This window comes from Canis aureus, chromosome 24 (genome assembly GCF_053574225.1).
Source record: "Canis aureus isolate CA01 chromosome 24, VMU_Caureus_v.1.0, whole genome shotgun sequence".
Taxonomy (NCBI): Eukaryota; Metazoa; Chordata; class Mammalia; order Carnivora; family Canidae; genus Canis; species Canis aureus.
In genome coordinates this window covers 5,401,821-5,418,833 of record NC_135634.1, presented here as the reverse complement: position 1 = coordinate 5,418,833, position 17,013 = coordinate 5,401,821, and the positions used below count along the sequence as shown (strand labels likewise).

Below are 17,013 nucleotides of genomic sequence, written 5' to 3'. Positions count from 1 at the left end.
CTTAAATGCATAAGCAGTGCTTCCTCATCTTTAATGTGACAGTGGATCACATGAGGGTCTTGTTAAAAGGCATGTTCTGATTCAGTAGGTCAAGGGTGGGGCCTGAGAGTCTGCATTTCTACAAACTCTCTGGTGGCATTACTGCCGCTGTCCTCAGACCACCCTTGGGAGCAAGGCTGTTAAGAATATGGCTGAAGCATTCACCTGAGCACACAGCAGGACTTTTTACAATTTGTTTCTGTTGTATAACTAGTTATCAGTTCCCATACTGTTAATTTGAAAGCACACGAGTTCCCATGCTACTATTTTGAAAATACATTAAATGTCTACCTTTTTTTTTTTAAGATAATGCTTACCTTGAGTTATTTTCTTTCTAAGAGATTTTCTAAAAATAAAATATTGATTTTATCTTACTACCTGTCAAGGTAAGTTTAGTTTATGGTCTTCCAAGTAGAGAAAAAGAAAAAGCAGAATAATCCCTTGTCAGGGGCAGTCCTGGCCCTAACATTCTCTAATTCTACGTATCAGACTCTGAGCCACAAGTTAAAATCAAGAATCATGTGCGGAATTTAAGAAACAAAATAAACAAGCCAAGGGGGGAAAAAAGAAAGAGAGAGAGAGAGAGAGAAAGAGAGGCAAACCAAGAAACAGATTTTTTAACCATGGAGAACATACCCATGGTGACTGGGGGAGGGGGGGAGAATGGGTGAAATAGGTGATGAGGATTAAGGAGCACACTTGCTGTGATGAGCACAAGGTGTCGTATGGAAGTGATGAATTACTATATTGTACACCTGAAACTAATATTGCACTGTGTGTTAACCAACTGGAATTTAAATAAAAACTTCAAAAAGGAAATGTCTTTTAATAAATATTAAGCATCTCACAAGGGTAGTCAAGAAAATAGAAGTCAATAAAGCATTTTCTTCTTTCCCTAGGATGTTTCTGTCTTGCACAAGCGCACGCATGGTTATAAGACAAAGCAGAAATGTTTTGGCATGGAAAGAAAATTACCTTGTGTTTTTACCTCCAGGGAAGACTCATAAAGGATGGTGACTGTGCTCCCATTGACCTAATAGGCCTAAGTTATCTGGTATTTATGGAAGAATACTAGACTTTATTTCATCAGGATAGGTTTTGGAAAATGTCTATGGTCTTTTTCCAAGAGGTTTCTAGACAGGATGGATGAATTCTGAGATACTTTAAACCTCCAGTAACTGATTAATTGAACAACATCTCATGAGTCCTTGTGTGCTTTCCAGTTTGACTTTAGAACACTATTATTTTCAGCCATAGGTCAGAACACAGAAGTTCTGCAGATAGTTACTAGAGGGGAGAGCATATTAGACAACTTGCCTTCCAAGGATCTTACAACAAAATTAGAGGGGAAATGGCTTAATAATTTCAAGACATTTCCCTACATGAATGTACATAGTATCATGTGAAATTACAAGCAAGAAACCAAATTATATACAGAGTAGGATCAGAATTTGTTTTAAAAGCCAATATGAAATAAAGCCAATATGTCAATGAGTGCCACCTCATCAATGAGACCATGGGTCATTTTACCTTAATATTTTCTGATTTGCCTCAAAATTCTTTACAATGATCTATATTAATGCTATAATAGAAAAATTCAATTAAAACATAAATCTCCCATCTGTCCTTTTGTTTCTGTGGCATGTTGTTTACAAAATTGTTCAGGTTTTAAATTGGATATTTTAAGTTCCATTTAATTTCTGAAACTGCCTTTCACATAATTTAGTTTCAAGGATTTAAACTAATCAGAAAAATCTGCTGTAACATATTGTCCTCAACCACCACAAACACCCTTGAATACTGTAGGTTTGCATTTCTGAAATAATTGGGCCGGATGCTATTCATGTGAGTCTTTTACTGGTCTGTCACCAATTTTTAAATCCATAGGACATATTGATTAGCTCTTTTCTTTACTCACTGAATGGCTGAAGCAATGTCAGGAAATTTAGAGCAATTCTCCTGACTCAGACAGTAAAAGTTTCTAACAGAATATTGTTTTCCCACAGAACAAAAGTTCTTTCAATAGAAGAAATGCTCTAAAATTGGCAGATGAATTTTTTTAATTACCCTAGCATCTTTAATGAAGCAGGAGTCTGAGCTAGAAAACAAGCACCATGGTGAGGAACCTTACTCACAATCTCTTCCACTGTAGAGAGCACCATCATTGTCGACAGACACACAACCACAGGTCACCTCCAGGGTGACCACAGAGTTCCTATATGACCATGTCGCACTTCACAGGACATTGGAAGCAGTGCACTAATGCCAAGTGCATAGCGCGTGGGCCAACTGGTCAATCATCCATTCAGTCATTTATTGAACAAGCATTTACCAGGTCAGGCCCTCAAGATTCAAAGGCCAAGAAGACAACCTTCCCTAGCCTCAACCTCTAAATTCTAAAGGGGAAGACATGGCACCATAATAGTCAACAGGCCAGCATAATCAAGACCTGTAGGGCTATCTACAATGGACAAGAATGGAGTTCCTCTCCGAAAGAGAGGGGGCTGTTCCTCTCCGAAAGAGAGGGGGCTGCCAGTTCTACAAAGGCAAGTCAAGAAATGTTTCACAGACAAGGCCACCTTTGAACTGAATCTTGACAAATGAGAAGGTTCTTGCTTTTTGCAGAGCTGTACGATGGTTCAGTGAGATACATATGCATATAGCAACTAGTCCAGAGCACCAGACACACAGGTGTTCAACTAATGATAGTAATAATAATGTTAGTATCACTATATTGTCATAAGGGGTCACCAATAAGACAGATACCTTAAGGAATAACAACTGAAGAAACAAGTAAAGAAAAGAATATCCAGGGACTCCTGGGTGGTTCAGCGGTTGAGTGTCTGCCTCCAGCTCAGGGCATGATCCTGGATCTGGGGATCGAGTCCTGCATCAGGCTCCCTGCAAGAAGCCTGCTTCTCCCTCTCTATCTCTGCCTCTCTGTGTGTGTCTCTCATGAATAAATAAATAAAATCTTCTTTTTTAAAAAAAGAGAATATCCAGGTTACATTCACAACTGACTGACAATAAATGGAATGATAAAAATAGTCATTAGTAGTTTTAGAACTATTACTACATTGGAAACAATGCAAGATGTTCAATTCTACGGTGACAAAATTATGCAACTATAAATGTCCCATACTTTTAAGAAAGCCTGGACTAGGAAAGCAGAAGGAAGAGGACTAATATTTATAGAGGGCCTATCATAAGCCAAGCCAGGGCCCATATATACATTTTTTCTTTTTAAAGATTTATTTATTTATGGAGCAGGAGGCGCAGAGGGAGAGAATCTCCAGCAGACTCCCTGTTGAGTGTGGAGCCCAACACGGGGCTCAATCTCACAACCCCGAGATCATGACCTGAGCTGATACCAAGAGCTGGATGCTTAATTGTCTGAGCATGCAGGGGCCTCTACATATTTTCTTAATTATTAACCCATGAATATTATGAAGTATACATTGTCATTACCATTTTAAAGAGGAAACAAATTCAGAGAATGTTACTGACTTGCAAAAGGCCACATAGCTAATGAATTTGATCAGAATTTGATCTTACAAGAATTTTATCTCAAATCCCATGCTGTTCTCATTATACTCTGAAGTATTTTCATGTGAAAAGCCACATTTACGGACGTAGGTATGATTAGTCATTACTAAAAGATAATTTCATCCTTTTTTAAAAGTAGATGCCATGTTCAGTGTGGACCCAAACCTCTGACTCTGAGATCAAGACCTGAGCTGAGATCAAGAGCTGGACACAACCAAATGAGCCACACAAGCACCCCAAAAGGTCATTTTAAATAGTTCCTCAACACATTTAAAATATAATTCAAGACCTGAGCTGAGATCAAGAGCTGGACACAACCAAATGAGCCACACAAGCACCCCAAAAGGTCATTTTAAATAGTTCCTCAACACATTTAAAATATAATTTATTTTTATTTTTTTAAAAGATTTTATTTATTCATTCATGAGAGACACAGGCAGGGGGAGAAGCAGGCTCCATGCAGGGAGCCTGACGTGGGACTCGATCCCAGGTCTCCAGGATCAGGCCCTGGGCTGAAGGCAGCGCTAAACCGCTAAGCCACCCAGGCTGCCCATAATTTATTTTTCAAAAATAATTTACCCTGAGCTTTTCAGATATAGTAAATATTGATAATTCAGTATCTTCCACAGGGCTGTTTTGTCATGCGGATTGTCATGTCATTTAATCCTCAGGACAACTAATAAAGCAGGATTGTTGTTATTCCCATTGTACAGATAAGAAAACTGAATATCAGAGACTTAACTCTTTCCAATGGAAGAATATAGTTCACTGTGTCTAGGGTAGAGATCACACAACTAGGTGTTTGAAACTCGTCTATAAAAACTAGTGTTCTTCATCTATATGATGTTACTTCACATACCTATGCTTAAATTACAGCACACCTAAGCAAATTTCCTCATTACAAGTAGGTTTGATATACAGAATTTCTGAATCTAAATAATCATTTAAATGGGGAACTAAGTTAATTTTTCAGGCCTGAACAAGAAACTAGATGAAAGAAAGAAAGAAAGAAAGAAAGAAAGAAAGAAAGAAAGAAAGAAAGAAAGAAAGAAAGAAAGAAAGAAAGAAAGAAAGAAAGAAAGAAAGAAAGAAAGAAAGAAAGAAAGAAAGAAAGAAAGAAAGAAAGAAAGAAAGAAAGAAAAAAGAAACTAGATCAAGAGAGATTTCTCAGAAATCTGAGTGCAGGCCCAGCTGACTCTGAAGTCCAAGTTCTTTACATCATTCCAGCATGCTCCCTTGGGGCACAGGAGACTCACAGGCCAAATCAGGGCTCTCGGCCTTTGCAAAACAGAAGTTACTATTAGGAGATGACCCCAACCCCAGAGTCCTGTAAGTGCCCCAAGGATCCTCAGTATATTAGAGAGAGGGCTCAGAGAACACATCTAGAGTAGGACACAGGGGAACTTACAATGCATTTTATAGCAAATTAGTGTTCAATTTACAGAAAATTGACTTGCTGAGACTAAGCCTTAAAATATACATCACTACAGGAACGCATGATTAATTACATTATCAGAGTTGCTCAGACTGGAACAAAAGGACTTAACTCTTCTCCATTTGGGGAAATTAATATCTACATAAGAACAGGTGTAGCTTATAAATCCTGAATATCAACATAAGGTGTAAAACCTAAAATAGCCCACTCTGTCCCAAACATTTTAATTCTCTAAGTGAAGTATCATAATTACTTTGAAAACAGCTAAGACTTTCCATCATTTCAGAGCTTTAACCAATCATGAGGATAGTTTAACATGTGCTCTGAGCTTTTGCAGGAAATTTTAATTTGACATTTTAAAATGTAAACTGAATTATTTGTATCAACAGTATTTTTATATCAATTGCAAACAAAACTAAAAGGTGTTACAGTCACCTTCACAACATAGATAATATAGCAAATCATACAGTAAAAAAAAATTTACCAAGAATGAAGGCTTTAAATATACTTGTAGAAGTTAATTAGAGCTGTCAGAGAAGTTTGCTTTAAAAGAAAAAGAGAGAGAGAGAGAGAGAGAGAGAGAAAAGCCACTATTAGCAACAGCTACCGAAAATTTTACTAGTCCAACCAAATCCTAACACATCCTAAATTCTCTCCTTTTCATTTGAAAATATCTGACTTCCATGTTTTCTATGCTCATTAATTGCTATATCCAAGGAAGATGAGCAGCAACATGTACCACTTTGTTTTAACTTGTGAGGAGAATTCTTCTAAGGTCTCTAAAACTCAAGATTAAACCAAATCATTCTTACTTCAGTTTAGAAATAGGTATTAAAAATCAAAACAGGAGCAGTGCCTGGGTGGCTTAGTCAGTTAAGCCGCAGACTCGGTTTTCAGCCCAGATCATCATCTCACGCCCTGCAGAGATCAAGCTCCACATTGGGCTCTGTGCTCAGTGGGGAGTCTGCTTGAGATTCTCTCCCACTCCTCTGACCTTCCCCCAACTCCCACACAACTGTGCACCCACTTTCTCTCTCCCTCTGTCAAATAATCTTTTTTTCAAAAAAGGAAAAAATCAAAGACCATCTTGTGATATCTGATAGATTCCTATTGATCATATTACCATATTCTGAATTCCAGTAAGCTCATATACCAATTACCTAAAATAAATGGCTGAAATTATTAAGACTCATTTACAAGCATCTTTCCAGCTTTGTGTTTATAAGATAAGGGGATTCAATGATCAAAAGATACAGAGAAGACAAGGTAGTAACTGAATAACTGATTGACGGGTACTGCGATTCCCTTTACATAGCACTACAGCTGGAATGTTTATATCCCCCCCCAAAATTCATATAATGAGATCTAACCCCTAAGGGGTTGGTATTAAGAGGTGGGGCCTTTGGGAGGTGATTAGGACATGTGGGCAAAGCTCTCAGGTATGGGATTCGTACCCTTATAAAAGAGACCAAGAGCCTAAGGATAGTCCCTTCTGCCATGTGAAGGTACTGCAAAAGGCATGGTTTATGAACCAGGAAGTGGAATCTACCAGACCAAGTCTACTGGCACCCTGATATTGGACTCCAGTCTCCAGAATTGTGAAAAATAGATTTTTGTTGTATATAAGCCATCCAATCCATGGTATTTTGTTCTAGTCACCCAAACAGTAAAGCAGCAGTTATGATGTCTGTTCTCACAGTTTACCAGTCTAAATCAGTTTATGAATATCTTTACTTTAGCTCACTGATTCCTGGTGTTTTCTGTATTAGAAAGATAATAAGCTGTTTGCTTACTCTAGCATGCTAGCAGTGGTGGATCTTACAAAGTGTATGACCTATGTGAAATGTCTGTTAAGATAAAAATATAACATCCTTGAGTGAGTTTCTCCTCTGCTACTAATGTATGCTGTTATTTTGTATAGATCTTCAATATTGAGAAGTAGATACCATGGGGATGTGCATATCTTTCCTACTTAAAGAGCAATTGCGTTTATCATTGCTATATTTCAGTGGGGAAGGGGAGGTCATTGGGAAGTGTCTTATCTGTGATTTCTACAGTATAAATTGCCTGCTTAGGCACTAGCTATTCTAAGATTTTCTATTGTTTATATTTCTAAGCAAGGATTTAGTAATCATAGATTTAGAAGATTTAACAGCTCAAGACAGCCAGATTTGCTGTTCCAAAAAAGGAGCCAGGAGACATACAAGTATCTTTGGTAGCAAATCTTGTACCTTTTGGGTTTATTTCAATCACTTAAAAAAACCATCACACCCTAAATGGCCTCTCCAGGTAGCTGCTTGGCAGTGAGTATTGAATAATCCACAAAAAATCCCAACATCCAGTGCCTGTACTGGGGCAAGAAGAAAAGACCCTCACACCCTGCAAAAGCTCCTTTCAGATATGGAAAAAGGAATGTAATTATTACCTTCAGCTAAAAATTGCCCTCTTTTCTTTTTGGGGGACCCTTATTCAAGGCCCAGATAAATAATGCATCAGTGAAATCAAGACAAGGCAAGTATTTCCTTAACCTCCCAGCCTCACACACAGAAGTGCCTGATCACACAGTGAGCAGAGGCCCCCTGAACGGTGTGAGGAGGAGGAGGAGGCATGGCTGGGGCAACCTTTTACCGAAGCTTCAATGCCCCTGAATGAAGAATGGAGTTGAAATGATTAGAAGGGGTTTGCTCTCAAGTAGGCTGCACATGAGCCTCAACAGGCATCTGGGGAAACTGAAACTTCTTGCAAAATATCTTCTATATGGTGCAGTATTTCCTTTTCTGGGCCTAAAAATCTAAAAAAAAAAAACAAAAAAAACAAACAAACAAAAAAAAAAAAAAAAAAAAAAAAAAAAACACTGTATAATGAACTCTTGGTTAAGGTTCAAAGCACACCCAAAGGCAGCTGAGCAACCAAGCTGAATGGTAGGAGGAACACGTGAGAATGGCATGTGGTCTACGCCCTCCAGCGCCCATCTCTGGGTGACATATGTAACAGTACACATGTGCTCTCACTGTTCATTTGTCACTGTTCCGTTGTCAAAAAAAACAGTCACCATCTCCATCCCATGAACAAATCCTCAAGCTGCCTGAAGGCAATCTGAAAAGCCATCCCTGCTTTATGTGTCGCTTGCTCTCTACTCATTTACTCAAAGCTCTCAACCTATTAATTTTTAAAAAAATTTTATTTCCTCAATACAAAAAAAAAATTTACCTTTAAAAGCTTTTTTGGGCATTGGATTTCCCATACCGTTTTTTGAGTTGATATGAGGGCTGTAAACACTATTAAAACAAATAAGAAAGAGGTGAGACAAGTGATCTTGAGGATAATGTCCTGCTGACAGCATGTGGACCCCAGTGTCACAGTGGGCAGGGTAAAATGGTGGCGGCGTGGGGTGCCACTCTGCCAGGGCAGAGCATCATGCCACAGGAAGGCTTGGAGGAAGGTGGTTCAATTCTCAGAGGCTTATCAGGCCTTGTTCCCTGCCAAGGCTGTCAAAGCATTCTACTCTAACAAACCTTTCACGGGGGCAGACTTCTCCCACGAGCAGAAATGATTCTAAAGGCACCTGGGGTCCATGAGAAAGAAAGCATCTTTGTTCCTATTGGGAACCCAAGCAAAAAGTCTTTATATTCTTTCCACTCTATCTTCCAATTCCTCTGCAGCTTTTCATCATTCCTGCTATGAAGAGAACATGCCACAACAGAGGAAATGCCACAGCAGCAAATTGAATGCTACACACACACACACACACACTCACAAAGCTAGATAAAACTATCAGTAGAATGACTGCAGGAAAAAAAATACATAGCAGAAAACTTTCATATGATATTCCCTGGACAAATTCCTCACTGGAAAATTCTTTCTCAGTGCATATACATCCCTTTAGTGTTTTAATATAATCTTCTGTGATACAGTGGTTAAGAGTACAAGCTCTGGAGAGAGACAGGCTCAAATCCCAACTCTGCCATTTATATCTGTGTGGTCTTGGACATGTTTTTTTTTTTTTAAATTTTTTTTTATTTATGATAGTCACACACAGAGAGAATGAGAGAGAGGCAGAGACACAGGCAGAGGGAGAAGCAGGCCCCATGCACCGGGAGCCCGACGTGGGATTCGATCCCGGGTCTCCAGGATCACGCCCTGGGCCAAAGGCAGGCACTAAACCGCTGCGCCACCCAGGGATCCCTGGACATATTTTTTTAAACAAGTTCTGTGCTTTAACACCTTCCTCTGTTAAACAGGGATAGTAATTGAGTTGCTATGAGGATTAAACATATTAATGTATGTAAAACATTTAGAATAATGCAAATAAAGCTGTGATCATTATTATTATAGTTCAAAATTGCTTTCACATATTATAGTTGTTCCTACAAGCACTCTATGAAACAGAGGTGATCATTTTATCCATGTTTTACCAATGAGTATGAGGCTCAGCCAAGTGATTTGCTAAAAACACAAATATTCTGGCCAAAACAAGATTTGAATCCTGGTCTTCTGACACTAAACTTTGGATTCTTTCCCAATACATTGTATTATTTACATGTAAACAACAGCAAAAACAGCAATTATAAAATACACTATAAAATTTACACTAGTAAATTCCTAAAAGGAAGAAAACTATTGAGAACATCAGAGTACTTAATCTAGGAATTCATTCTTGGAATAAACAAATGATGAGTTAATGGCAGAGTTTAGCTAACGTGTTAAAGCTCATTTTCAGAATCACCCAATTAGGAATCCCCAAAATTCTGAAGTGAAGGGGGAGGAAGAAGATATATCAATTTGTATTTGTTGTTGTACATTGTACTTTTTGTAAAAATAGGTAAGCTCTCATCTTGGGAAAATCCAACATACAAAAATGCAGAACTACAAAATGGTTGAGTGACTCACTACCAAAGGAAACACTGAAGGTCTCAAATGTTTAAATGTGAGCCCTGCCATGTTATGTTGCTATAATTCACAAGCTAGCAAGGATTTTTTGACCAATGACATTCAGGCTATCCCCTCTTAGATCTAGAAGATTGAGAATTTCATCCCTCAGAATTCTTATCCATATTACACTTAAAGGGGACAAGTTTTATGAGACAAGCAGAAGACTGGTGAATATAAATGAACAACTGGCAGATAATCCTTCTTTCCTAATGAATTTTGTAATTTAGAGCATTTGAATGGATCCCTATGGGAGAAATTCTTTCATGACTAACACTCTTTCTAGTAATTGCATCTATTTCTAATTCATAAAATTTGAATGTGTGTTACCCTTCAAGAACTTGACTTCTATTTAATAAAGATTAACCTTTTATTTTTTAAAAGATTAACCATTAATATATGAATCTAGTTTTTATTTATAATATGCACTCTACATACAAATTATCTCTCAAGATAATTTTTTAAAAACCATATTAAACACTAAATTTGAAGCAAAGATAGTATGCTAAAAACTATCATCTTAAACAAAAAGATGCTGATAAACTCTGAATGACCAGTAAGTATATATATATATTCAGCTCACTATTCAGTTCTGGCAAGCTTTTACAAAAGTCTATGCAAGACTTCCCTTGAAGTTCACCTGAGCAACTCACATTTAGATGTCCTCTCATCCAAGTCAACTGATGTCCATTCCATAGCTAAAGAAACACCCCCCTCTTCCGTTAATTCTGCAATTATATTTTCAATACATGTATATATTTCAGAATATGCCTCTTAAAGCCATTTAGTTGGAAATATTTCATTCCTTTGATATGTACTTAAAAATCTATAAAATTCAAAAAATCTCACTAGTGAACATTACTGAGACACAGAGTATTATTTAGGCCAAAGAAAGGAAATGAGGTTTTTCTCTAATGATCAGAGCTTACATCTATCTCAGCCACCCACACTCAAGGCTATAAGATAGCACTACAAAAAAAAAAAAAAATTGAAACAGATGGTAGAAAAGCACCTTTATGTTAAGCAATTAATAACTGAAAAAAGAAAACAGAAATCTCTGAGTAATCTTTTAAGCATTAGAGCAAGGTAATCTACTTGATTCCTATGATTAATCTTGTCTACCTCCATCCTTGGTCTGGTTTGAGGCCACCAGTTATATATTTGTTGACCAAATGATCCAACTCCCTCAACTGCAGTAAAATGCATGTGTCAGATTTCCTCCCCTACCCACCCACTCCCACAAAACCACATAGATTCCCCAACTCCCTGGTTCTTTCCTGTAAAGTCAAAATCCTCCCACAACCCTGTCTTACCTGTTTCCCATCTAGGGTATACAGGCGCTTTACCACTCCCGAGTCCAGCTTGATCGCATCAGTTATGTCAGTGAGAACCTGCTCAAAGGAATGTGCGGTTTTCTTGTTCAGCAGAATCCTGACAGCTTTTCGTGGCTTCACCCCACTTCTGATAATGGTGACCAGCTTGGGCCGAATGAAATCCTTATTCTCCCGCACCTCCGAAGGGCTCCCTTTGGCAGTAGCCAGTGAGGACACGGCCCGGGAAGCAGAGGTGGTCTTGACATTCACCGACCAGTTGGGATTCACATTCTTGGTGTACTCCAGTTTCTTGAAGGGCTCTATTGAGCCACACACATAGCTCTCTCCTGAGAAAGAGAGAAATGTATTTAAGTTTACACTAAGGCAAATGCATTTCCTTTTTCCTAGTCTTTTGGTTTCTTCCTTTTATACTAGAAGTGTGAGCTAGTTGGGACTTTTTTTTTAATTTTTTTTTTTTTTTTTTTTTTTTTTATTCATGAGCGACAGACAGAGAGAGAGAGAGAGAGAGAGGCAGAGACACAGGCAGAGGGAGAAGCAGGCTCCATGCACCGAGAGCCCGACGTGGGATTCGATCCCGGGTCTCCAGGATCGCGCCCTGGGCCAAAGGCAGGCGCCAAACCGCTGCGCCATCCAGGGATCCCTAGTTGGGACTTTTTAAACAAAGGAAGCATGATTAACACTTAATGAAAAGAAAGAATTTTTTTTACTCCTAATCTGGCTCTGTCAACAATAAACTGATATTCCAGAGGAGAAAAAAAAATCATCATTCTTCCCTTTCTTCATTTTCCAAAGGCTTTTTCTGGCAGAAATACTGATAGTGAATAGACCTCAGAAATAAATTGGATTCAAAAAACAGTATCCTCTGGGATTTGGGTGTATTTATATTTGCAAAAAAACTTCAAAATCAGAGGTACCTACATGTAGTAATAATGTAAATAACATAACTGGAAAAAAAAGTGGATCAGAAAACAGCTTCTTAAAATAGCTCTATAATTCATTGCACTGATGATAAATGGTAGTAGCTACAGTGATGGTGAGCACAGCATAATGTATAGAGTTGAATCACTATGTTGTATACCTGAAGCTAATATAACACTGTGTGTCAACTATACTTAAATTTTAAAATCTAAAAAAAAAAAAAAAGGCTATGTAATTTATTGGTTTGATGGGAGTGTGTGCTGAACATTTTGTAAAATCAAGTAAAACTCCAGAAGCAAGCAAAATAACCATCACCAGCTAGACTCCAAGAATTGACCTCTGCTGCTCACCTGCTGAACCCACCAACCTAGGTCCCACATTATTCCTTAAGCTCTTCTCTCCAGTTTGTCTCTTAATCAGGTAAAAGACCCAAGGGGTATAGCATTCTCTGAAGGAAACCAAACTACCCTTCAAGCAATAATGACTGCCTGGAGAGAGCACTGGCCACCCAAACCCCCCAGACTAGTTCGAGTTTAATCCCTAAATCAGGGCTGCGCAGATGGACCATGGTGTGACCAAGTTACCTTTCCCTCATTACAATGCTAAAACTCACATCCGGAGGTGGAGACTTAACATACAAATGAAACATGATGTTTGAATCAGGTTGGTCTGTCAACTGCACCTGTGTACCCAGTTCTGCGTAGTTCCCTCCCTTACAGGCTTAAATACGGCTCCTTCCCTAACAAGGCTGCTGTAAAACCTTTGCTGGCTGTTGTTCAGGGAGTCAGTCTGAGACCTTTGTCCCGACTGTGTGTCCCTTCAGCTGCAGCTGGTGCCCCCAATAAAACCTTGCCTGTGCTTTTAACTACTGGGTCCAGCCTCGTTCCTACTGTTCCTGGGTCCCACGACCTGAGTCCGGCAACATAACCAGGCTACCTTTCCTCCTGTCAACACTGGGCCAAACCCAGTGATCCACATACAGTAGGAAGCCAATTCATATCTGTTTATAGATAAAAGGTTTTGAGAATGGTTAACTTATAAACTAGCTTCAGAAACTGACTCTAAAATAGATGTAGTTACATAAGATGAATAAGGCTTGAGGCTGTAATGAATAACATGGTGATGATAGGTTATAACACTGTGGTATAACTGAAGTTTGCTATGAGAGTAGAACTTAAATGTTCTCGCAAAAAAAGATAAATATATGAGTTAATGAATGTGCTAATTAACCAGATGGGGGGAATCTTTCACAATATACAAATATATCAAATCGACATGAAGTATGCTTTAAACATCTTAAAATTCTGTCAATTATACCCAAAAAAAGCCAATTTTAAAAAAAAAGAAAAAAATAATTAATTAAATCAGATTTTTAAAAAATGACTCCTTAACAGAGAATCATCTAATGAAAATATCAGACTATTAAGAAGATGTGGCTCACACAAAAAAGAAAGTAACACATGTACCAGGTGATGATAAATCATAAAATAAATGATCCCATCTATATATATTTCATAAAGTTAGGTCAACACATTTTGAAGAGTTTTATAATGGTTTTTCTGTGGGTTAGTAAGTCTTTGTAACAGGGAATAGTTAAATGAGAAAAAGCTTTCATAATTGCAGGTAAAGTGACCTAGGACTAATCCTACACAGCCCATTTACTTTTATCTAAATCCTTGTCCTATTTTTAAATTAATAGTCCAAGCGTCCAAGGCCACAGTATTCACGTAAAAATAACTGAACCAGGGTTTTAAAAATAGAAAAGCACAGTTATACATGTTATCAAACATTTACTCTGTACATGCTTCTAGAATTCACTCTAATGTGTACAAAAAGTAAATGTAGTAAACTCCTTTTCTGTTCACCTCGTAGATTATTACTGGTCCCAACTATGCTTTTCTCATGATTTATATAGATATCAAAAATATATGCATGGAGGTCACAACAACAATGGTGCTTCTGAGGGCTTTGTGGAGAGACCATGAGAGAAATGGAAGTCTGAGCTCTGGCCTCTCCAAGCATGTGACCTTGGGCAAGTCCCTTAGTCTTCTCAGTGGTAGTTTATTCATCCATCAGACGTAGTCTATTCCAGTGGCCACTAATCTCACCAGGTTTTTGTGAAGATCAAATTAGAAAATAGGCCAGAGTAATCTCAAATACAAAACTGCTACACAAGTGAAAACCCCCTCTAAGGCTGCATTACCCTGATTGTGCAATAAGCCTGAAAGGAAAACTTAAAAACAAAATTACTAGAAATCAGTGAGTAGGTCTTACATTATAAAGTGTTCATTGTTTCTAACTAGTTACCAACAGACGTCATTTTGGGTCCATCTCAATAAAAGGATCCCCGGAAATGTTGCTTAACTAGGCACACACAGCCCAAATAGAACAGGCAAAACCAGTCTGTCAGAATTCCGTGCTAATCAGAGATATGCAAGGGTCTGATTATTTGTAAGTCTATATGCTAAGCTAATAATTGATATCAAAACAAAATGAGTGGTTTACACTCCAACAACAAAGAAAATTTTTAACTTTAAATATATATATATACACATATATATACATATATATATATATAATTAGAAAAGGGAGAAACTGTAAAGTACTCATATTAACAATGTGGAGTGGATTTGTTGAAAAAGAAAATAAACACTTTTTTTATATCTTCTTAAAGAACACTGAAAAAACCTTTAAGCATGACAGCTTTGACAAGATAATGCTGATGTGGTTCAAGCAACAATGATGGGAAGAAACTTAGGTTAAATCTGTGCTGGTACTTTGTGGCTCCTCTGCCTGGTTTACCAGATTCAAAAATTGCAACAGAATCTTGGGGAAGGGTGTGAGACTCCAATAAAGAGTGAACTTAAAAAAAAAAAAAAAAAGAGAGAGTGAACTTGTGGTATAAGGAAAAGTACCAGCACTTTCAGCACTTTGGTGGCAGAGCTGGCCACCAAACCCAAGATCACACACCACTCAGTACTGCCATTTTGAATCTATGACACTCCACGAATTCAATAAGACAAGATGGGTTTCCTTACGCTAAAAAGCTTCTATTAAATTATGCAAATAGATTTACATTAAAGACTTATTTGACCCATATTTTGACAACTTTCTTTTAATAATCATTCTGAATTTCTACCCACTATTAAAGATCCTGCCTTATCTTAACTCAAAGTTGATTTAGTCTCTGATTTTGTTAGGAAACAACTCTTCAATTAATGTGCTGATATCTTTGACAACTAAAAACCAGCAAATGTAATTGTTCTGAATGGAAAGAACACATAGTCTTAATTTGATCAAATAGCTCGGTATCCAGTGTTTAATCTCTCCCTAAATGGGGCCAAGACTTAAGAGATTTATTATATTTTTTATTAGAGAATCATCAATTAGTTGCAGTCAAGCCCTGACAGAGGAAAGGGTATTAAAGGTCATTGAAAAAATAAAAAATAAAGTAAAACTTAGAATTACTATAATAAACTTCTTATACACACTAAATCATCCCAAAGTTTTATGGTGTGATTTATATTGCAACAATAAAATAAAAGTTAATTTAAAAAAACCAAAGTATATTTGAGCAAAACGGTCTGATGTTGTGATTTGTAGTAAAAAATATATACTTGGTCTTCAAACTATTTCTGGCACAGGAATGCTAAAACCTTTGGAACTTCCTAAGTAATTAGAGCAATAAAGACATCTTGACATGCATACTCAAGCCCCTTTCAACCACATCTTAGTTCATGTTACTGAGGAGACTGAGAAAACACCTAAGGATGTGGGCCATAGGCCAGGAGAACCAACTGAGTGATGAGAGGGTAGGAAATTGCAGTCCCACCTCCCCGATCTTGGGGAGGAGATAAAGAATACTAGTTAAATCCAGTGATTTAATCAATCGTGCCTATGTAATGAAGCGTCCGTAAAAAAATCCCTAAGGGACAGGGTTCAGAGAGCTTCTAGCTGTTGAACACATGAAAATTCAGTGGGAGTGGTGAGCTCAGAGAGAGCATGGAAGCTCCAAGCCCTATCCCCAATCCTTGCCCTTTTTATCTCTTCCATCTGGCTGTTCCTAAATTATAAAATTTGTAATAAACTGGTTATCCAGTAAAGAAGGAGTTCTGTGAGCCACTCTAGCAAATTAATTGAACCAAAGGAGGCAGTCATGGGAACTTCTTATATTATCCAATCCATCACAAGCACAGGTGACAACCTGGATTTGACTGGTGGATGTATGGTGAAAACCCCACATACAGAGTGGAATTAGTGACTAGAATTTTATAACCCCAAATTTGCTTTGAAAGTTTGGGATTATTTACTATAGGTGAAGCTTAACCAAGAATGCAAAGAAGGCAAAGATCATACACGGTTTAAAGGAAACAGTATAACAATCTATTTACACATTGAGCTGGGAATTACCAAACATAATGATTTGCTGGTTGGTTATCATACTGTTAGTTTTGTTCCAGTTTATTCAAGGCCAAAATCTTTGTGTTAAGACTGATCCTCAGGGCAGTGGCTCAGTGGTTGAGTGTCTGCCTTTGGCGCAGGGGGTGATCCCAGAGTTCGGGATCAAGCCCACATTAGGTTCCCCCGCAGGAAGCCTGCTTCTCCGTCTGCCAATGTCTCTGCCTCTCTCTCTGTATCTCTCATGAATAAATAAATAAAATCTTTAGGGCAGCCCTGGTGGCGCAGTGGTTTAGCGCCGCCTGCAGCCCAGGGTGTGATCCTGGAGACCCTGGGATGGAGTCTCACATCAGGTTCCCTGCATGGAGCCTGCTTCTCCCTCTGCCTGTGTTTCTGCCTCTCTCTTTCTCTGTG

The 17,013-nt window shown here is 38.1% G+C and overlaps 1 protein-coding gene across 9 annotated transcripts in view; it reads right to left on the bottom strand.

The window, feature by feature from the left end:
* The window catches only part of DCLK1 (doublecortin like kinase 1), a 341,902-nt gene that overhangs the window by 307,403 nt on the left and 17,486 nt on the right, over positions 1-17,013 (bottom strand). For all 9 annotated transcript variants that reach the window (XR_013362773.1, XM_077868080.1, XM_077868089.1 and 6 more), the window contains exon 3: positions 11,263-11,609. Coding sequence is in view for 8 of the 9 variants with exons in the window: in XM_077868080.1 (XP_077724206.1) it covers positions 11,263-11,609 (347 nt within the window). In the remaining variant the exon portion in view is untranslated. The remainder of the gene's footprint in view (positions 1-11,262; positions 11,610-17,013) is intronic.